The sequence below is a fragment of the Diadema antillarum genome, unplaced genomic scaffold (assembly GCF_040938485.1).
Source record: "Diadema antillarum isolate AM-2024a unplaced genomic scaffold, OU_Dant_1.0 seq00000533_RagTag, whole genome shotgun sequence".
In the NCBI taxonomy this organism is placed as follows: domain Eukaryota; kingdom Metazoa; phylum Echinodermata; class Echinoidea; order Diadematoida; family Diadematidae; genus Diadema; species Diadema antillarum.
The window spans coordinates 1,484,339-1,508,959 of NW_027271484.1; the positions used below are offsets into that span (position 1 = coordinate 1,484,339).

General features: G+C 38.6%; 1 protein-coding gene across 1 annotated transcript in view; it reads left to right on the forward strand.

Annotated features, from left to right (window-relative positions):
• LOC139734590 (fasciculation and elongation protein zeta-2-like) overlaps window positions 1–24,621 on the forward strand; it is a 79,568-nt gene that overhangs the window by 28,654 nt on the left and 26,293 nt on the right. Inside the window, exons 3-4 of the mRNA XM_071645375.1 lie at window positions 8,409–8,573; window positions 9,113–9,239. Of these exons, the coding sequence (XP_071501476.1) occupies window positions 8,409–8,573; window positions 9,113–9,239 (292 nt within the window). The remainder of the gene's footprint in view (window positions 1–8,408; window positions 8,574–9,112; window positions 9,240–24,621) is intronic.

Genomic DNA, 24,621 nt, shown 5'->3' on the forward strand with positions numbered 1-24,621 from the left:
CGACTACAACTACTACTACTGTGACTGCTACGACTACTACTAATAAGACGACGACGACGACGACTACTACCACTACTACTACTACGACGACGACTACTACTACTACTACTACTAGACTATTACTACTACTACTACGTCTACTACGACTACTACGACTACCACTGCTACTACTACTACTGCTACTACTCCTTCTTATACTAGACAATTGCAATGACTACTGCCAATATACTACTGCTTATTCTTCATTTGATGAATGTAATGCTAGCAATACCACACATTGTATACAAATAGTGAATGGTCACGAGTGCAATGGTACAAGATTTCGCACAAGGTGAAAGGTAGAGGTGCTCCATTCAACGAGGCGAAGCCGAGTTGAATAGTGCACCTCATCTTTCACCGAGTGCGAAATCTGGTTCCATTGCACGAGTAAGACCATACACTATTTGTTTTATACAACACCTCGAACGTCCACAGATTTGGTACTCACAGATTCTTGAATTTAGCACAGAAATGGCAACCATTTTCCGTGAAAGATGAATGAGTAGCCTCACAGTCGCAGTCACCGTGTATGTACATGTACGTATGCGAAACAAAGTTGTTTACAAAAATGAGTGACAAAAGTATGCGCTTGTAAGCGCGCTTGTAATTGTTGAGTGCGCGCGGCACATGTTTGTTTATTGTGACATCAGAGCGCGTGCAATGGAACATTTTGGTCAAACAAAATTGCACTACTGACAGCCAGAGCATGCAATGGAACTCTTCACTACATGTCACGTGATGGGCAATCGACCAATCGGATAGCTACATTCTAAATACACGTAGGTGTTGTATAATACATACTAATGCTATCTTGTATCAATTTGAACATGGGAGCATCTTCAGTGTTCTCCCACTAGGCCCTGAGTTTGCCATTTCACCAGCATTGCTAGATGCTCATTTGTACACTAAGGTCAAGAGGAACGGCGTGGGTAAAACGTCTCATCCTGGGATTATCCACAGATGTACAAACGTAAATGCCAAGCAGGATTTAATCCCAGGATCTCCTGTGTGACAGTCAAAAACCTTATCCCTTTGAACCACGATTCAAAAAGAAAAAACAAAAATCACAACACGTTTGTATGCAATAATCCATCTGTAAAGATAACAGTGTTGTCAAACAACTGCCTGCAAGGATGCTGAAATGATCAATTAAATATGTAAGGCCTCTGCCATACACAAGCCAGTACACATTGCAGCGATGCTCTTGCGCCCTACATGTAATGTAGGCACGCTTCCATGTGTAAATATAGAGGTAGTATATTATGTGATGCATGAACACATGTATCAGTGCGAGCTAGCAGGCACACACGCAGTACCCTTTATCTGACTAATGCTTCAAAAGACTTATCAATCCAAAAGCTGTTTCGGTGCAGGGCCTGATAGGTACAGTATCTCAGGAGTATTATCAAAGAGGGCTCAACCTTCTGTAACTGGATGTCTCATTAAGAAGCTATCACTGTGCCACAATTTTCCTTATCCTGTAGAGTGTATGAAGCATGCATCAAATACCTGTATAATATGTATTATATCTTACAGTGTTATTTCAGGGAACTGTATGAATTAAAAAATGTATCATAGAGTAATCTCTTCCATAACACATATGAAGAGTTAAAATGCAAAAACAGATACACATCCATTTTTTGTCAATTGAGATATTTACCATTTAATCAGCTGAAAAACAAAGAGATTTATTAAAATATGTGTGATTTGTTTGTATTTTTTAAAAGTCACTTCTTGTCATGTAATTAGTGCAGTATCACGTAAAAAAAAAATATTTTTTTCTTGTATTTGATGATAACCTTACTTTAAAAATGTGAAAATGGTATTTATCTGATTTAGCATTCAAACTTATCATACTGTTTCCAAACTAGGAAATCTCTACTTTTTCTCTTGAAAATCATATTTATTTACCATTCTGCTACTGTGGTTCTCAATCACAAATGTAACCACATGCGCAATTGTATAAATGAGTCCTAATTTGATAGATATCATACACATGAAATATATTATGGTATATAGAGTATATTATCACAAATGTAGAAATTATAGCCAGAACATTCATTGAATCATTCATTGGGTCATGTAATCCTGTATTTTTCGTGTAAAAGACAGATATTCTAATTTTTTTTTTCATTTAATTTTTTTTTTAAACAGATATTCCACATAGCACACAAAGAATTGTTGAATAATTTGCTAACTTGATTCATATCTGATTAGGATTGCTACCTTGCTCAAACTTAATTGAATATTTTATATTGTTGCTTTTTTTATACCTATTTTAGAAAGGATTCTAGATGCATACTACACAGTGCATTAAAGGTACAGTTTACCATTGGGAGCAGTGTTTTAAAAATGTTGAGTTATCACATTAGATCCATATGTGTAGGTTAGTTGTATCACAAAACATCCTGCAATATTAAAATTTTGCAATTAAACCTAAAATATAAGGAGATATATCTCTGTTTTTCTTATTAAACCGTAACTGTAGATGGTTTGTTCTAGACACAATTTTATTATAATTATTGTTCACATTTTGTATGTTTAACAATACTTAACATTGATAATCTTGATTAAAATTTTTACATTGATTGTTTCTATCCCTAACTCAAATTCTAGAACTATTTTGAAGCACTAAAGCTGGGTTTTTGTTTCATCTGCAAATGGTAAATAATGCCTTTAAGGTTATATCAAACATGGTGTAATGCTTATCATAAATACATGTACTGATTTCTCATCACTAACTCTGCAAAGCATGACTGAGTTGTAATGAAAATGAGCATTTTCATGAAATCCAAGAGTAAACTTTACCACTTTTTGGTTTTCAGTACTTAAAGACATTAAATTTTAAGAGGTATTTACATTGTAGACTATTGAACATAGAATATTAAGTGTACACCATGGGGAAGTTAAGAGTTCACGAATAGTTTCTTGTTTGCCAAATGGTGTGAAGATCCATAGTACATATATACATGTATGTAGGTATGGGCTGTATGAATTTGTTTTCTGCCTTGAATGCATTTGTACAATCTCTGCTACAGTGCATTATTGGAAAATGTTTCGTAATTCAGAGGGCATCTTGAGTAAAGACCCGCAGAACATGTTTTTTACCATTATGTCATCTGTAAAGCATTTGCTGTGTCCCCCACCCCCCCCCCCTTTTTCTCCCCAAAGCCTGGAGGCACTACCACTCTCTCACTGTGTGTTCGTGCCTCCGTCAAAATGTCATCTGTTTTAATCAGCAAACAGTTGAAATGCAAAACCATGTTTTGAGGACTGTGTATGTTTTCAGTCTCGGGCTCTGGTTTTCAGACGGCGCCGTGGTGTCTGGAGCTGGTGCTCTTGATGGCAAACCTGATAAATTAAGAAATTCCTCTACTGGTCTGCTCTCTGCCTGTCTGCTTTACATCTCTCTCTAGATCCGCTCCTCTCTCTCCTCCTCCAATGTCGCAATACAAACATTCAACTATACAAGGAAGAAACAAAAGATTTTATTTCCCATGTGAAGTGGAGTGGAGTGGAGGGATTGGAAAAGCTTAGAAAAAGGAGAAAAAAAACCCCACTTTTGTGGTAACTGAAAACGAGAGACATTAGAGTTCAAGTTTCTGTGTTGTTTTCACATTCAACAGATTGTGTGTTGTTTTCACATAACAGATTGTGTGTATTTACATTGGTACATTGTGCTGTCTACACAAGAAATGGATCCCATTCGGCTGTAGGGCACTTGCCATTTTATTGTTTTTAATGTTTTTATGAATAATATCAAGGTTCCATGTCAATCGTTGAGCGAGGTATCGATGAAAGTACATGCGCGTGTGCATCTATCACTATTGTTCAAGACATATTTGAAAGAAAAAAAATATCGATACTGCGATTGTTCGATTGAAAGAATCAAGTGATAGACTAGTCTGTTTCAAGTCGTTCTTTATTTTTGTATACTCTTTAAAATTTACAGAAGTTGAATCCAAATAGATACAAATCAGAGTGACAAAAAAAATTCGAATATTTTGAAGAGGGCATACATCTCAAGTATATTCTGCAAATATTGTAAACATAACTCTCAGGGTATTGGTACACTTAGTTAAAATTCATGGCAATTGATGGAATCCCATTTTCTTTGCTCAATTTTCCAATAATAAAATTCATGGCTGTGATGCTATTCATGTATGAGAACAATAGTTCTTTTTTTTTCTAGAGACATAAAAGATGGGTTAAAACTCAAGGAAATGAAACTCAAAATTTAGAGAGCACTGTCATAATTATATATACATCTGAGGAATTGCAATGTAATTCTATTCAAACATGACCAGTTTAGAAGGCCATAAATAGATGAAGTGTTCTGCGTAGATCATGAATTTGAACTTTGCCAGGTGGCTTACTCGGAATGCGAGTGACATTCCGCTCCATCTCTGCGACAGATCATTAAGGAAGCGAAAAGAGTCGATCGCGCAGTGTTGGTGATGAGCTACGGGTGTCGTTAGTTGCTCTCACTTTCATCGCGCACACCTGTCATGTAATTATACAGTTCTTGCAAGGCACTCAGTACAGTCTTAACTCGCTGTGCATCCCATACTGACGTCATCAAAGGTCCCATTTTCACATGTACGAGCACCCAGAGACGGTTGGGTATGATTAGAATGAAGGCCGGAAGAAGAATGCAGACTGCAGCATCATTTCAGCAGAACGTTGCAATGATCTTCAGAAGTTCAAATGCTGAGAACACTATGGTTTAGTGGATAAACTTTTGTCCCTTCAGCAAGAGATCTTTGGTTTGAAATCTTGTCCGGCCTTTACGCCACCGGACAAGACACATAATGCCCACTAATGTTCCTCTTGACCCATACGTGTATTAAAGGGGAATGAAACCCTAATATAAATGTGGATTGAGCGAATACATGTAGCAGTTTTAGTATAACACATCAGCAAAGTTTGAGAAGATAGCTCAATCTAACAGTCATATGAGCTCTCTCTATGCATTGCAATTTTTTTTTTCATCATACATTTCTATATGGCGTATTTGAAGTTACAGAGCACTTTTTATGTAGTGGTATCTTTTTTATTGGCTCATAAACTGCTGGTTGTACAGTGTACTGGACACTTACATGTGTGCTAGCTTTCAGAAAGATATGAGCATAGACCTAAAAATCAGGAGTTGTCATGAAAATGTAGATTAGCTAGCGCCCCTGCACTCACATAGAGGTCCAGAGCCATCGATAAGATATTTGTGAATATCATGATCAACGTTGCGCAAGTATTAGTCAGAAAGATGTTGGTAATTGATCATCATATTCATGGAAATGCAGTGGGAGTCTTTCAATAATGTAGAACACTCTGACGCAAAGCATGTCATCATTTAAATTTGTAGATTGTACTGTGTATAGATTTCCCAGTAGTAATGGCTTTAAACCAGATATCACACCACGACAAAACTGTGAATGTAAGTTTAATGGCCATCATTAACTCTGTAGATGCACAGTCAATGATAATTTGTGTGCAGAAGTGCTTACATCCATAATAAGATGCCTTTATGTGCTTCAAGAGCCAACTGTAGTGGTGAAAAACAAGCAAATTTACATCTGATGTTCTGCGAGGGAAAGATGAGGTCTTTGCATAGGATGAGTAGATAATGCAGCGACGCTGTTTCAACATCAGTTATTCATGTAGCGTGTGTCACCTTTCCAGCATGCGTTGCAAATTATTTGAGAGACGAAGGGAGAGTTATGAGCTCCTGAAGTAGTCCTCTGCCTTTCCGCCCATCGTTCGCCCCGTATGTCTTTGGCCCTGTACAAACATAAGTCGCTTTGTGGCTGCATTGCCTCAACTGAGAAATGTTCAAGATGGAGGAGTTCAATTGGGAGAGGCCTTTAGCTAAGAAGGACAAAAAAAATGTGAAAGGATCAAAAGCTCAAAGATTTTTTGCTGTCTCGGCATCTTACAGCAATGCAACATCATGTTAAGTGCTTTGAATGCCCTCTAAAAGCTACAATGAAAGGTAATTTACCTTGGAAGGAGTGGAAAAGCTCAGACCTGGAATGACTGAATGCATCTTTGATGTTGGAAATAGAAAGTGTACAATGGAGAGGCATGCTTTGATAATTCCCCTTTTTCAATGCTCTTGAACGCAAGACCAGCAAATGGTAAATGACACATAATTAATGATTTATGCATAGTTTTAAATGTCATAACTACAAAAATTCTGAACAATGTAATAAGGGTTCATGAAGAAAGCATTGTATGTCTCTTACAATAAGGAGGAGGTTTATACACATGATGTATTCTGGATGTGTCAGGTCAATGATTTTATGTAAACATTTATTATAGGTGCATGAAACCTTGATTGGATGAAAGAAAACATCCATACAAATAATCTAGGATTTGCTTATGAAAGATAAGTTCTCAGGACTTCCAAGTCAAAAGTTTCTGTAATCTTGAAAGTCCAAGATTAAAAACTGTGAGAGACTAATCAGAACAAGTTATCTTGGAATAATTTTCCTCAACAAAGTTTAGTAACGTAATAAGAGTTGACAAACTGGTTTCAGCAAGAAATGTAGGTAGTATGGATAGGAGCAAAGAAAAAATAATGACAGAGGAAGAGACAGAGACAGGCAGACGAATAGGTGGGCAGAGACAAGAAGAGGGAGAAAGAATTGTTAACATAGCAGAAGAGGGTTAAGGATGTAGGAGTGTACAAAAGGTGTGATATATTACTGTACAGAGCAAGAAAAATAAGGAGGGAAAGGTGATTGATGTGGTTGCCATGAAATCTGCAGTAGTCTTAAATATTCCCCTGTATGTTTGTTCACATTATGTCCCATGTTTTGACAGGTCCTAGCCATTGGATGATTGTTGGGGGTATATCGTAACTTCGGCATGCCACGTTTGTCGGGCCGCTCCCGATAAATTTAGCCTTTCTCCGTGGAGTTGATGTCTGCATTTCAATGAGCTTTCATGCCTTTGACAAACTAGATGGAGGGGGAAAAGTCCTTTACGCCTGATTCAATTTACTCAGCATAGAGGCAGGGGAGAGCACTGGGTAAATTGATACAGAGAGCGATGGATCTGTCTGTCTGACACAATTTAATGGTGTGTGTGCTGCAAGGAAACTATGACACAGGGCACTAATGAAATTGCAAACGGGACACCCCTTTGATCTACATAAGATGTTGAAATGTTGCAGTGCATGCGATCAAGAACATCAGCATGATAATGTGTTATATGTTTGTTTCCATGTTGAATAGATGTACAACTTACAAAATGTAATACAGATTGCAAGGCATCAACTTAATAATGTTGTACAATCATGTACATGGTGAATGGATGTACACACTTGCAAAGTGTAATACAGATTGTAAAGCATCAACTTGATAACATAGTATTGTATAGGCTATATATTTCGCGGGGGTTTTATTTTCGCGAATTTCGCGAGTCAGGAGCTATTCCCGAAATTAACAACACGCGAAAATATTACCTTCCAAAATGAATCCTTTGCCTTGATGATACGAACATTTCAGTACTAGTATACCATGTCATGGCTTACCGAACAGACCGTACTCACTGGCTAAGCTTACATATAGCACGTCCACGTCTACTTACGAATACTGTAGAGAGCCAATTTATTATCGCAAGGGGACCACTTGTCAGAAATTTATCACGATTGACTTAACCACTTCAGAAATGTTGAATTCTAACTTACTAGTTCGCAGAGTTTGGTAAGTTTTTTCATGCAGTGTATAACTAGTTTCATTCTTATTTGCTAGTAAGTTGAAAATTCACACTTTCTTTGCCACTTCATGTTTTATCTGGTCCCCCAATCGCGAATTTAACCACTCGCGAAAATGTGTGACAGCGGCAATTCGCGAAAATTTATGCATGCGAAAATTATAGCGTATACAGTACAATCATGTTATGGTGAATAGATCTACACACTTACAAAGTTAAGTACAGATTGTAAAGAATCAGCTTGATAATGTTGTGATGCATATGTATTATACAATCATGTTCATGGTAAATAGATGTACACACCCACAAAGTGTAGCACATACATGTATTGTATTGTAGTTTCCAGTTGTGGAATAAAAAATAAGAAAAAAGAATGGTGTGTGTTGATTAATAAACAGATGTCATGAAAAAGAGAGTTGAAAGTGATGCAGGAAAATGATACATGTGAAAATTCAAAAATTCAAAACTGCAATGAAATTAAATGCTACTTTTTAAATCCATGTCCTGAATAATGCCTTCATTGTGCAATGTAGTCTCCTTGGTCACAGTATTTTTGTTCTAAGAGAAGCTTTTTCACAACATTTGTGATTGAAAGATCTGCCTTTGATTGGTTGGGTGATTTTATTTATTTATTTTTAATCCATTCTGGGCAGCCCCACAATGATGACCTGGACCTTCCAGAGGATGAGGACCTAGCCCAGTGTCTCGACCTCCATTCCATGTACCTCTCCTCCCGGTCTCATCACGACGTCGTTGACATGGACACGCCTGTGGTCACGGCGGACGAAGTAATCGAGGAGCTTGATGAAATGTTCCAGGTATGTTGACAGGCCCAGAATGGTTGCGATGAGATTACAAGGACCATTCCCACCCTTCACATTCCATTGTGATGGGGAGATATTGCATGGGATGCTGTCAAAACACTTGTTGTTGTTGCATGATTGAGTCAAAACATTTGTTGATAAGTTGCATGCAAATTGAAAGCATTGCTGCGGTTAAGATAGGATTGAAGCGAAGAAATCTATTGTCATTTTGAGTGCCATGAGCTTATGTTGCCCCTTACTTTTAAAAGAATTCAGAGAAACAGATGGCTCCTGCATCAAAATGGTTTGCTTATAAATATGCAAAATGAATATCAAACATACATGCCGCTGCTTGTGCTTGGTGACAAGTGTGTAAGTGCACTTCTCTATGTTTGTTTTTGAAACAGTGCAGTATGCAATTCGCTACTTTTCCCCCTTGTCACTATCTATCCATCTATCTGTCTCTGTCATTCTACCTATCTGTCTTTGTCTTCTATCTCTCTCTTTGTTCTATATCTATTCATCTTTGTATCTTCTTTTGTTTGACTCTCCAGTCGACAGACACAACGCCAGATGAGGTCATAGAAGAGGACAGACTGTCAAATATTTCCCGGGAGCTGCAGGCCCTCCGAGAGAGGTCCCTGACAACGAGCAGCTACGAGGAGAGCAAGGTGGCCCAGGGTAAGAGGAAGCCTACCAAAATTCTTGCATTTCCATCCGTCGTTGCTTATTCATTCCTTCCGAAATGAATGTGGGGTGATGTGTTTTTCTTCTATTCGAGCCGTGCACCTGGGGCCCAGGAGTGAGGGAATGGATGGTATGAACAGAATGACAGAACTGTGCCAGTCGCATCCATCAAATGTGCCACACACGAAAATGCGGTATACTGATCATTTCCCCTCGCTTCATATCATGCTAGTACCGCCATAAATTAACCTCATCAAATGTCTCTGTCATTTGCGATGCGTGTCGTCAAAAGAACCTGGGAGGAAGAAATGTGGCAACTTCAACACCCAGGCAGGCATCGATGCAGACTGAGCCGCCTCCATTGTTGTAGATGTGGTAACTGGCAACCAGCATTCCAAACATGAATCCTCACTTCGTTCATGTCATCCCCCAAGCCCCTCCCTAGCTGTACACCTGCAGTGCTGCCCCTGACTCTGCCTCTCCTCCCTCAGCTCTATGATGATGCATGGAATTTCAATACAGTAGTAGATCATTCCATATACTCTGCCGGAACCTCTTCTTCTTTTGAAGTTGAAGGATTGTTGATATTACCAGGACATTAGAAAAACCCTATGCCTGCTTGGGCACTTGGGCAAGGGCACTGCACATTAAACAGGCAAGTGTCCATTGTCAGACAGTGCTTTGTAGTAGGCCTGGGCAAGCAGGTAAAGTGGTTTGTAGCACCCAGTACTTGTTAATGTTAGTCTTCACACCCAGGCTTTCTATTTTGTTTCTTGCCAAACCAAATTACATGTAAGAGGATATGCCTTTTATGGATGTAGCTGCCACTACATAAGCAGGCCTTGGTTTCTATATGGGAGCATCATTTTAATGGGAAAACAACAACATTTCCAAGTCATGTCTTTTTTTAACTGCATAAATTGGATGAAACAACTATTAAATGGGACCTCTTTTACGCAAAATAATTACTTTGTATAAGATGCAACTTGCTATTAAAAGAAGGAGAGTTCAGGTAATATCCAACAGAGTGTAGCCACAGGTATTAAAAAAGCCCCTCATCACCCGCTAGGCCTGACCTCAATCATCACATAATTGCCTTCCCTCTGAAGTCTGAGCTGAGCAAGGCTTGTCGTGTGGTGGCCAACTTGTGAAATAATCTACACATCAAGACTTCTGGAAAAAAACATAATGAAAAAGTATGAAGTTCACCGCCACATTGCTAGTTTACATGTGGCTATGTTGAGCACACATCTGACTGGCAGAAGAGATGATGCATAAGGAACTTACTGCATACAATGACACAACTATGAATGCCAGAATAACATGGCTGAGAGACTTTATTTACAGTGGCTCAAGATAGTCATTTGTTTTAAAAACTAAATAAGCTGTTGCATTTGTGCATATCAATTCTTGTTACAAGATCATAAAAAACAATATCGTGTCGAAACTAAAATGAAAACCCGTCTTCGATCAGTGCGTAGAGGCATGTAGTTTGAGATTGATATTCAAGTGCGTGCCCATGTCTTGAGAAAATCCTGTAGTGTATGGATGATTAGATTTCTGCTGTCTTGTAATTGGGACAGTAGTTTAATTAGGACAAAGATATCTTACCCCTCCCCTTCTCCCCCGAGTCATCCTGAAAATGCGATGAAAGCTGCATTACCCAGGCCATTAACGGAATGATCTTCTACAATATTGTATACAGACCGACATGAAAAATTTGCTACAATATGCTCTGCAGAGGCGGGGACGTCATTGCCCTGGCACACGACGAGTGGTTCTCTTCCCAGATATAATGTATCATGTCCATTGTGACAATTCTCCAATCATTTTTAACCAGCTATCCGTGAATTGCAGTAATACCCTGAGAGGTTTGCTGCCGTGCACCAATGCCCATGGATGCTTCGCATGGGATTTATGTGACAAGGGTAGGGGCTTTTTGATAACTGCAGGCTTGAGTTGATCGCTCTACAGGCGAGGGTTTCAGAAATGCTTTAAATCAGCTAAGAAGTGAGTAGTAAAAAAAATCATCCTGTCTAATTCTCTCCTGTATATCTGTCTGATGTGATGCCCAGGGATGTTCGTGGAGTTTCATAAATTGGAGCAGGTTATTTTTATTCCCACAAATTTTATAGAGGAAAGAGAATGGAGCTTTCAGCATAAGAAGAGAGCTTAACGCCTCTTTGCTTTTCTAGGATATGCTGCCGACATTGATGTTATGACTGTGTAGTTGTGAGATGGAGATTTAATGTATTACAAATACTACCTGTTTCACTGGCCTGTGTTGCTTATAAAAATGCCTATTTTATTTAGCTTATTGTCTCGCCCACGTAGCAGGTGTGAGACATAGGTGTCACTTTCCCGTCGTCATTGGCAATGGGGGCATCATCGTTGTCGGTGTTGTCAACAATTTGGTGTACTCTCTGGTATTTTCCACAGCTTTGAGCTCTGACCACTAAACTTGCATCACAGGTATATAACCTAAAAATGCCAAAAAGCTCAAATATGGGTGTAGTCAAACAAGATCAAAGGTCAAATGTTCAGTGAACTTGCCTGTATAATCACTGTACTCACTGTATTGTGAAGAACTCGTAATAACTTTCCACAGATTTAAGCTATGACCACCAATTCATACCACAGATACATAACTTGAAGATGCCAGTCAAGCTTAAACATTGGTGGATTCTGAGAAGGTCAAAGGTCAAAATGTCAATAAACTTTCCTTGATTTACGCGTCATATGTTGTGCTCTCATCGACTTTCCACAGCTTTGGGCTATGACCACAAAACTCAGATACATCACATAAAGATGCTGGTCAAGTTTGAATATTGTTAAGTCAGGGAAGGTCAGAGGTCAAACAATCAATCAACTTACATTGGAAAACATTGTAGTCACAATTTGCCATAAAATTTATATACAGGTGAGACATCATTTGGCATTTGCCTTATTTCATTTGTCATTGAATTACAGCAGATCTCAAAGAATGAGCATGAATGAGCCACTTTCAATTTTATGGAAAAAAGAAATGATGTTGATTTTCATAAAATTTTAGTTCTGTGTTAAAGAAGGATGATCTAACCCTCTGAAATTCTAGTATGTTTGAGATCAGTCAAGATAAGTTATAGCTCAGTTGGATTTGAGCAAGATCAAATTCAGAATGCTATTAATATGCCAACTAGTCAACAAATATAGCATCACCATGGCATCTAAGAAGAGTTGCCATGGTTACGAACTTGTGAAATTGCTTACGTAATGTGGCCTCTGTCCATGGAATACACACATGATGCAGCTTCACTTGTTTTCCTTGATTCCTTTTGACATGTTGGGGAGAAAAGGGACTTGACTAGTTATGTCTTTGCTTTAGGTGAAATTTAATAGAAGGATAAAAAAAAGGTTGAAAGGCGATTAATATGCAAATGATGTTATAGGTATCATAAACAAAAATGAGTGCATCTCTATAGAAAGCGGTGCGTCTCTGCTGAAACACATGACCATGGTTTGCCATGGCCGTGACTCATATTAGTTAGTTTACCCGAATGCAATAGAAATCAATATCCGTGCAGGGACTGTGAAATTTGGCCTTGTCTCCGGCATTCCCCCAATGGCTGGGGCACACACAGACAGCCCATCTCGACTGCCTGTCAGCCGTCATTCAAAAAAACGCTGTGACGACCAAAGAGGCAGGCACCTCCGTAGTCCCCGCCCCTCAACATGCCATATACACAGTAAGCAGGAATGTTTGGTCAGATTGGAAGATCGTTGGGGTGGATATTGTGATGCAAATGGGTGCAGACATCTACTGAAGACTTGTGTGTACACCGACAGACATAGAGAAAACACCTGTGTCATCTAGACTGTTGGTCATTGATGTTGACTCACAGAATGAGGGTACCAGCCGCTGCTCATCATTGGCAGTCAATGCTGTCTGCTCACGAGCAATCCCTTTTCGTGCATATGAACAAAATCTTGATGTGTTATATTGCCTTGAATTGTGGAGTAGTGAGTAGATAAGTCCAGTATGTACACAGTGCTGCTCTGTAGCCTTTCAATGGATTCAAGTGGCTTATGAATAGGTTTTGTGATATAACATGATTTATTAGTGTTTCTGCCATGTAATAAGATTTTTATTTCATCTGCTTCTTTCAGTTCAATTCCTATAGCTACTGTTTGTCAAGCACAGATTGTATGTTGCTAGGACGGACAAGCAAAATGAAAACTTTCAGCGAACTTAAATGGCTTTTCATGAATATACAGATGCAATCGCGAGCTCATTGAAATGAGATACAGGAATTGTCATAGATTTGAATTTTTAGTAGGTCTAATGAAAAAAATAAAAAAATCTTTTATTCAAATGAAAGCAGACATATACAAAAACAATGTGCAAGTAGCTGTAATCATCCTGCACTATGACAGAAAATGACAAAAAAAGAAAGAGAGAACAAAAGAAGGAAGAGCAAGCATGAAACTAGAAGAAAAAAGTGAGACAAGGAGAGAGAGGACTGTAAGAGTAAGCATGTTCAAAAGTTGGATTGAGGCGAGTGAATACTGTATCCCCTATATATTTCGCAGGGTTTGCATTTTTGCAAATTTTGCAAGTCAGGTGCTATTTGCTAATTTATCAATACACAAAAATACTTACTCTGATCCCAATGTGAATGCTATGTGCATGCATACATTTCCCTGTTTATTCCTGTACGCCATGATCGCGAATTTAATCACCAGTGATTTTGTCAGGAAGTCCCAATTCATACAAAAAAGTAAGACTTGCTAAATATATGACATAATTATACAGTATCACTCTGGAAAATCTTATACCTACATTGTACTCACATGTAAAAGTTAGAGAGTACTCTTGGGTCATTGCTTCTAGGCTGTGAAAGCTTTTTCCCCAATGTGTGTGGTATTTTGTCCGATGTAGCACTGAAATCGAGCGAGGCAAGTTGTGTCATGGAGAAAGTCTTGCTTGAAATGATTGATTCTGCATCGCATCATGTCATGGCAATGGAGATGCATAGATATCTTGCCAATTGAACCAATCAGTTTGAGCAAAGAGTGCCTCTATGCGTTTCTGGATCACCAGAAATTGCCTTGTCCTACATCTATATGATGTGTACCAATACTTTATTTACAGAGGGAAAAAGATACTGTATTAGTCAATATGCTTAAGGAATTGTTCTCTTTTGATGATCCGACTAAAAGACAAGTGCCTCTTTTTGACTTGATATAAGCTGTAAATCTTTACTGAGCATCTTCTTTCCTGAGTTAAAAGGAGTTGTTGCCGAATCAGCCATTGATGGTGATTTGACAAGAGGAAGTCATTCTTTGTATTTTGTAGCTCCTCTGCAGATTGCCAACTTCTTTCTCCTCTCAAAAGCTGAATTATAGAGTACCTTTAAATGCAAACACAGGCCTGGCCGCAACCTCATCACCTCAAATTAGATTAAAACGCTATTTGGAGGCATCTTACAGAGAGGAGATTGGTTGCTAACAGGCTTTGTTTGTCCCAGGGCCTTGGACTATGGCATGTAAAGAGAAGAGATTATGTGATGGTGCCCCCATCAGGAGTACATTGTTATGAGGCATTGTAATCTGCATATCATCGCTGGGGTGACAAGACCTTGTATCTGCAATTTTGGTGAAAATGACTTTTTTAGATTAATGGTCAAATAATGGGTTAAGTGATGTCCTGTCCAAATCCCAACTCTCTTACTTCAAAAATGAAGCCACCACGGCATGTCAAAGGAAAGGCTGTCCCATTCGCTACAGTGCTTTGGCTGGTACCACTTGGTACCACATTTTTATGTCACTGTGAACATTTTCTCTATGGTTTAATAGAGTGTCATGGCATTCATTTCCATTTGTATATCTGCAACTGTTTGATTCTTTACTAACGCCTTTTTATTTTTCTAATTTTTCTATCCATGCAAATGAATATCATACATAATATTGGAATTTAATAGACAAAGTCAACACAGCGAAAATTTATTGTATAATCAGTATTTTGCTTTTTGTGTATAGTGCTTGGAGATATTTCACTTGTGGACTTTAACTGAATATCAATTCCATTAAATTGTCAGTTCAGGAGGATAGAACACTTTTTGAGGCAAGTCAGATTTACCACGTACATAACATATGGGGTAAGATATGTTTGTTCAGTTGAAATTCTTGTTTAGGTCACACGGCTTGTCTGTCATAAATGCTGAAGCATTCTAGGATAAGGGCCAGCATATAGTGGATTTGGCATATTATGGTTTAGTATGCTGCTATTGTAGACAGCCATCTGGGGAGCAAAGCCCTGTTTCATAAAGCTGTTCGTAAAGTTACGCATGACTTCACGAATTACTTACATATGGCAAGCCAAGTTGGCTTCCTAATCATTGTTTTGTATTGAATTTGCAGATGATAATAATTATTCTTACATGTGAGCACAAGTTTTTAGTTGAAAGTGTATTTTTGCCCCAAATGTAGATGAAATATTGACATATAGTTGTACTTTGCAAAAACGTAAGAAAAAAAAATTTGCACACATTTTGGCACTTCATATTTCAGTCGTTTGTAGAGTCTCGTGTAACTTTACGAACAGCTTTATGATACAGAGCCCTGGTATGTTTGTATAGCACATGCTATCATCAAATTGGCAACAAGATTTTCTTTATGATGTGAAGGACGCTGGCAAGAAGAGGCCAGAGAGAACATCGACCTGGGGAAACATGATGGGATTACGATGATGACGATGCAGTGAACAGGAAAAACTGCCGTCACTGGAGTGTAGCGTGGCCATCCATGGATAAAGAAATGTTCTTGCGATGGCTTTGAGGTCATGGAGCAGACATTGGCATCACTTAAAGTGTGCTTACGTTTTTCTTTCTCAAAAACTTCCTCAATTTAAAGGGCCTAGATTAACATGGTCAAAATAGCTGAAAGCCAGACCCCATGTCACCCCAAGTTGACTGTAGCAAGTAGAGCGACATCACACAGAACAGTGTTGATGTTTATGTTAAAGCTAAACAAAGAAATGAAAACAGTTTTGGAATGATATGTTTCAAATGTTTTCAAGAAATAGTGATGCTTGTTGCAATCACACTGTTCAGATAGAATCAGTTCCTGATGTCATTACCTGTACCTTGCAGTTCTATGGACCTGTGCAAAAATAAGATTCTTTGTCGAATTGCCTTTCACAATAGGAAATCAAAAGGACAAATTATGTGTTTTTCATCAAATTTATTGCAAAGTTCTGATAAATGAGCAAAGATTTGTTTTAATTTGGAAAGGGATTAAAGTTGCTAAACTTTGGACAAAAGGTGATTGCTGTAGTCATAAGCCTGAATTTATGGGAGAGCTGTGAGGCCATGACATAAATAAGCGCAAATTCATGAACACACCATAAAGTGTGAGTAGGGCTGTGATAAAATGTCACATCTGTAGGAAGAGTTCTTGACGGCAGTAATTTCTGCATAGTTCACAAGGTGGCTTGGTGTGGGCCCACCATATTTCGACGATGCAGCCACGTTTCTCACCACGACCTGGCAGGCTCATTCAAATGTCAAGGATAGGGTGAAACATGTTCGAGGCTCCTCACACCTTGCACACCCAGGTCTCTGCATGCCATCTCTCTCAAAACCCGTTTCCATGGAGATGAGACCTGGATGATAATGACGAAACCGCGAGGAGGATGCCGCGTCCCAGGCCAGGGGTTCGGCAGATGCCGTGTGAGGAGTACTATTTCGGTCTTATGCCATCTGTATGGATCATATGATCCCTCTTAATGGTAATGACTAGTCACCTTAAGGTTGGATGGTATTGGATGAGGTGTCTCAGAGATACGGAGCATCTGGGATAGATCCTGTTTCAAACACTGAATGCAATTAGCAAAGGCCAAGATATGCTGAGATGAACACCTCCAAACATTTTTATAGGGCAGGGGTCAGTAAGTGACCTCCAACTTAGTTTTAAAACCCACCTTGCGGGAGTTGTTAATATCATGTTCGATGTACACGTGTATGTGCCTTGGAGTTTTGACTGCGTTGCCCAAGCAAATACTAGAATGTGGCTTTATTCATAGCATATAAGTCTTCAGTGATTGGTTTCCATACTTAACGTTGATGAGTGATAAATTGCTTGTGTTCTCGGTTAAATATGAGGATAGAAAACAAGAAATCAAACATTTATAAAGTAATGAAGACATCTAACTGTGTTACAACATCTATTTGCATGACTACATTGTAGTTTGACAGAAAAAAAAATGACCACAGCAATGCCTGTTGTATCCTTCTTTTAATAGAACAAAATAAAATATCAAAAAGTGTGTGACGTCAGAATGCATCTTTGGTAGTTCCCCCCCCCCCCCATTTCAAAGATATTATAATATGCCTATTTTGAACACGCAACGCCTTTTGCAACCGGCTAGAAATGAACGGGATACAGCAGCATGAAGTTTACTTTAATAGTGTAGTTTATATAAAACTAGAATGTTTATATGTCCATTTCCATTTCTTCCAAGGGGCATATTGTCTCATGTGATTTCACTGCAAGAAGGTAAGCACTGAATTATTAAGCTCTATATCTGGCATATTTCTGTATTAAAAATTACACACAATAAGATTTTTGATCTAGAGTAGATGTTAACTTTGCCAGGGCCCCTAAAGTGATACTCCATTGTCTGATCTGACCACCTGCACATGATGCTGTTCCTAGATATATCTGTCTACTGGCCTGGGCTGCAGAACTTTGTTTTTAGTCGAGTGCATGATAAAGAGACTTTCCCTGACTGGAAATCATATTTTTCTCATTGTTTTGTGTAATGCTCATTTGCTAATAAAAGAGAAAAATTATAGACCAACCCAATCAAAGAGAAGCAAAATGAGCTAAATCTTAACATTGCTAATTAGAGACACTAGATAAATGTTCCTACGTGTGTTATTAAACATTGTATTTTGTTCAGGCAAGTAACCTTAGCAAAATAAGCAACTGAAATAAAATAGATTATATATTTGTGTATGTATGTGTGTGTGTGTGTGTGTTTATTCGCTATTATTCACATATGCGATTTGGTATATGAGAAGTATGACATACACAGTACCCTAGATACTGGATGACCTTACCTGCATATTGTGTTTCACCTCCCTGGCATTTGAAAGTGTTTATGGATTAAGTGATGGTCAGAAAAAAACTTGTGATGTGTCAGAAATAGATAGTGTATCTTGTTACCATAGTACCATATTTTGCTTCATTACCGCTGCATCATACTGAAACCAGGTCACAGAGACCGTCATTGGAGAAAACATTCCAGCTGGTGTCTTCTAAAGTTCTACAAAATGAAATACCTTCACCCTGATGCGTAAAAAGATGCAGTCAGACAAACGTCAGAAAATCAAACGTAAGTCAGGTGTCAGCCAATCAGAATTGGGTATTTGCAGACTTATGTTTGATTTTCCTGACATATGTTTGATTTAAACTTTTAAATGCAACAGGGGCCTGGTTTTGCAATTGCTTGTGAACATTTCATGCTTCCAGCGTGTTGTGACTGAAAACCCTATTTTAAGAAGTAAAGAAATGACAAAAAATCAGTAATGATTGTACTAAATGCACAGTATCTATCCTTTTTTTTTTTTTTAAACAGAGAAGCCCAGGGTCAGTTCATATACTGTAAAACACGATATTTTCGCGACATGAAATTTTCACGAATTGGAGCCAACGGCCTTTTTTGAGGCATGAAATATTCGTGAGTTGCCTTTAACGTTCAATGCATATAGTGTAGACAAGAACTTTCGCATGCATTTTAATTTCGCGAATCTTGGCTCTTGCGAAATTCGCGAAATTAAAATGTACGTGAACACTCCTCGCTTTACAGTAGACTGTTATTGTTTTCTTCATGATGAAGCAGAAGAAAACATATCATGCTACGTATAGAGGGTAAGAAATCCACAACCATGAGTGCTAATTATAGCCAGGAAGCTAATCACCCAAGGCCGGAGACTGATTCAGATTGCACGATGCTAATCAACGTAATTACAAGTCCATCCCACCAGCACCACACATTCTCCGATCAATCTTCTTTGCATCAATCGATGCTGTTTATTTTCTGTGGCTGAGTCACTAGGATCCAGCTTCAACAAACCTGATGAATCTATTTTTGGAATATGGAAAACAAGTTTCTGCGTCGCGCGACCATTGTGCACAAAGACAGTGAAAAGACAGAATGAGGATATCTTTGGTGCTTGCAAATTTTGTTAGATATTTTGTTAGAGCATATGCTGCATAACAAATGCATTTCTTTCAGTGGGGAACAAATGCAAGAATATTTTTGAGTCGGGTATTTTGTGACATCAGATCTTGCTATACTGAATTTCCACTTTGTAAAGAGAGATTAAGTAACAGCACTGTTTATTGTAATACAGTTAGTTAATGGTCTGTTTATCAAAAATTTTAGTCATGGCTTTATTCTTGTGCAAACGTACAGCTCGGATTGGGTAAAAACAAAACCAAGTGGATGAATGTAACCTTGACATGTAGGTTGACAAATACTGTCCCGGTGGTAGACACCGTCTTCACTGTTCAATTTTTCATGCCGATGAGGTAGCATCTTTCCAGAACGCCATACTGTATGCAAGTATACACTTTTCTGGTAATGAGGGCTGTAGCTTGACGTGCAATGGTTCGAGAAAGCATTGTAAAAGAGGTTGTTTACTGTAAGCTTTGATCATGGAAACAAGCATAATTCTGTTTTGTTTGCTAGGTCTGTAGAAACATTACTAGTTGTTTGAATCATAAAATGCAAGACTTGTTTTGCCTCACTAATCTGTGTTGTCCCAAAAACCACATGGGGTTTGGTTGTCTATCATTTTTACATTTAAGCTTCTTCAATTGGTTTTTTCATGTAAGGTAGATTTGAAAATGAGTCTTTATTTGTGCCCTTTCTTGTTCACATATTGTTTTTGTTTGTTTTTTCTCTGTCTGAATATTCAAGAAAACCAAGTAATTTGTTAAATTCATGACTGATTACCAAATGGACAGCACATATGAGATGATTAATGATCTGTCTACCTCCCCCCCCCCCCATGTAAGCTGCAGTGAAATTTGCAGGCATTAAGATTATTTAATGATGACCAGTTCAAAATTTCTTCAGCCATATTCCTACAGGATTTTTGGTTAATTTGTGATGTAAACCTTTATGTAGATGCAAAATAAATGCTGTACTATGGTGAATAATGATTCATGCATGTAGTGTGAGTCTACACACTTGCGCACTCACACACACACACACACACACACATACACACACACATATGAAATGAGCATATATTCTGTAGGGTGGATTGGTATGTAAGCCAGCAACACACATAATAACCCCAAATAGGCTGCCACAAAACCAGCAGTATCCACCACGAAGTCACAACTTCAAATCTAAAAGTAATTGTGTCTAAGCTTTTAATGGAAATGGATTAGAATGTGGTTTTGGCTTCCACACTCTTCAAGGGGGTCATTCTAATCAAGCTTGAGGATGAGGTCAGGAGCTGTGGCAGATTAGTATGCGATGCTGCAGATTTCCCTGGGAATACTGTAGCCACTTTTGTCCTTGATGGTAATAAGCTATATTCCGGTGATCTGGGCTACGAGTATTCAGCCATATCACCGAAGGTGTTGCAGCAATGTGCATACATGTACATGTGCAAAATCAAGATGCAATGGCAACTGACGATTAATGTGAAGTGGTCAGATTCTTGCAAAAGCTTAAATACTTTTATAACATCTTGCTTTAGTGTCATTATTCTCACTGATCCTGAGTGTATATGGACCCTGGAAAGTCATAGGTGTTATTGTTTGTTTTTCCAATTATTTTTTAAAAAAACCTCAAAAGTGGGGCTGTAAACCCCCAGCCCCAAGATCCGCAGCCCCTAAATCGAACATTTACATGCAAGTCAATGTTTGACAGGGCCAGGGCATTTTCACTGGTCACAAGGTGCTCACGTTAAATCATCGATAGTCTGAACTCTATCATTGGGGATACACTGAGAGAGTGTGTTGTTCGATGTGCTGGATGTAGAATGATGGAAAGATAGTCATTAGGTCTTTCTGAACATAGAATGTTAATTTGCCTGATAGACACCGCCTACGAGACTTTTAAAATGATTCCCGAGCTATTTTTAGTTCCTCATTGCAGCTTGTCGAGGCGCATATTGCTTTTGAGTTTCCCCCCTCAGGTTCAATATTCCCCTCGCTAGCAGAGGTCCACTATAATTGCTTGCATCAAGACCACTCAATGACATTAGGCCAATTTAAGATGGTCACATGACCAAGAAAAGTGCCAGTGTAATTGCCGAAAAGAAATTGATGTAATGCGAAAAAAAAGGGGTTGGGCAGTATGTGATTCCGAGATTCATTTGGAAAAAAAACCCCCAACAACAACTGCCCACTCTCTGAACCTTGACGAACATCAGAAGTGTTGATCAATTGTGCCATTTATCAATTATCTTTGAAGGTAGAATTCTGACAGGTCTCCTCCCACCTTGTGCTCCGGTGTCAAGGCGAACAATGCGCCTGCCTTAATGAACACTTCATTACACATTGCTTAGTAATGATGACACACAATGTGAGGCAGAAATTACGTAGCAAGAAACTGACGCAAGGGGAAAAAACCAAGATGTACAGATGGCCCCGCATTGATATGCTTGCAAAGGAAAGTGAGTGATTTGGGATTGGTCAAATTCAAACCAAGATGTACAGATGGCCCAGCATTGATATGCTTGCAAAGGAAAGTGAGTGATTTTGGATTGGTCGAATTGGCACCACATGACATTTATTGATTTTGTTATACAATGTAGTGCATGACTGTGTACTATACTTCTTGATTCTTGCGTAAGGAATCTCTGGTTGTAGCATAGGCCATATCTAACTTAGACAAATTAATGTTATAAATATACTTTATTCATACTATGATAAATGATATGCTCTTTTCACGCTCTATTCTAGCCAACATTGTACTCCAAATGCATAATTAACCCTTGTGCAATTCTATGTCGCCTTGGCCTTGGTGAAATTGAAATGCACTTTGGCTAATTATGCATTTGTTGTGCATATTATGTAGATAGTGCATTTAAGATCATACATATTTATATCATATGTATGTCACACCCAGTATGTGTGTGTGTATGGATCAATCATTGAAAAATGCTACAGGGAGAATTTAGTTTGTCTTTATGGTCTAGCATATGTGGCTTTCAACAGAAAAAAAATCCAATGTCATCTGAATCAGCGCATTTTTCATACAATAAATAGACTAAAGAGGAGACAGCGTAGCTCACATAAAGACCAGATGTAGGTCTATAGACAAATTTACGGTAGGCGTGCATGAAGCTTTTTGCTATTGAAAAGAGATATGCGGTTGGACTGTGATATTGGAGAAAATTATCAGCATATTGTGAATGTTTTCTGTTTTTCTGTTGAAAGCATCATAATGAGTTCAATGGTGTGAAATCTGATTCATTGAGCCTGTAGTTCGAGTCCCATTGAAACATATCCATGTATGCTCCATCTAGCAGGATTAGATTTTTTAATGGCTGTTAACTACATACAAATAGATAATCAGTGGCACATTGATTAAAGGGTTGTTTTTTTTTCTTGTGGAGTATACGCATGGTATTTGATACAAACGAAGTCCTGATTTATTTTCTACGTGTTATTTTTTTTATGTCAAGAAAGTGAAGATATGCTCTTTAGATTTGATCTGTAAAATGAAAATAGCAAAAACTTCTGTTTTTCTAGACAGAATTGACATTTAGGCTCAACACAGGAGGGAAGTTGAACACCAAAGTGACAATATTAACGGTTATTTCTCAGACTCCCATGGTCTGTTGCAAAGCTCTACCATCAGCTGGATGTAATTACGGGGCGATACGAGACTGCAGCGCAGTAAATTTGCGGGGGATGATGGTACCCCAGCGCTACGATGTGTTTTTAGACGCGAGTATGACGTTCTCGTTGTCTTGGCTGCTGCTTAGCCGGCATATCATGCAGACAGGCAAAGCATCAGAGATGGAGGAATGAAATTTATAATCAGAGCCAACGCATTGCTGCTTAGTAGTCAAATCTTGCTTGAGAGGGGAAGAAAAAAAAGAGAAAGATATCTCAGAAATGGATGCCATCAAAGGGAAGTAAATCAGACATGATTTATCAAGGCCTAAGTGGATTAATGTTGTTACCTTTAATGGGGGAATATATATCAAGAGGCCAGGGATACACATAGTGAATACATTATGTTGTGTGTGTGTGTGTGTGTGTGTGTGTGTGTGTGTGTGTGTGTGTGTGTGTGTGCATGTGTGGGTTTGTCTGTCTGTCTGTCTGCCTGTATGTATGTATAAATGTATGTCATGGGCAAAGGAATGTTGCTATTGGTGTGCCATGCTTTTGAAGTTATTTGAGATGTCAAAAGATTCTATGAGCATTGAGATAGTGTGATCTCATGTCTGCTTTGGAATACATGACTAATCAGTTAACCTTGCCTTCTCAAAATTTGTGTGCTGTCTCTGTACAGCCCTTTGTATTAATCTTGCCAGAAAAGTAATTTTAGAGACCATTTCAATTTTGTTTGAGCTCAATAAAATGTGTGATTTGGTTTACCAGGAGAAGGTTAATGAATTTGCTAAGAGACTGTACTTCCCCTCTCTCTTAATAACAACAACTGCTATATGGGATAGTGCATTAATTGTGTAGAATGACTACTTTTTACATCGTTTATAGTAAAAAATTGCTGTGGCTCATTAATTCCGTATTGAAGTGTGCAATTTCTTTATAACCCATTGAGAACAGACTGATTTTGCTATAACACGCATATCCCATAGACACCTGCACGAGTATTCTTGTGAGCCATCTTCAACGGGTTGATGCAGTGAGTTACTTCTTTGAAGTGGCATGCTGCAGATGTATCTGCCTCCAAGCCCCGTTTGGGACAGAGAGTGCCAAATCTATTCAGTGCCCTTTTACACTTTTACACCAGTTTGATATTCTGAGTTACAGCATTGAAGGTAACTTTTGTAATTTGTGTCACGACACCTTGAAAAAGGGTAATGAGCTGTATGAGGTGTGTATTTCACTGCCCCCCCCCCCCCCCCCTCTCTGCTGACAAGAAATGGAAATTGGGTGCGGTCCTTCTCACTTTCAGGCAATTGACATTTAAATCATCACCAGCCACTTGACATGGAAGTGGCAGAAATCTGGACACCCTGCAGTTAGCATGACGTGTGGAATCTGAGGCAAGAGGGATGGAGAGAGAGTTGTAAATTGAAACAGTACAATGACTTGGGTTTGAAAGGGTTAAGTTCTATCTGGTGTCTATTTCAAGTGTGAGGCAGAGGGATCCTAGGGGCCCTTCTCACTAATA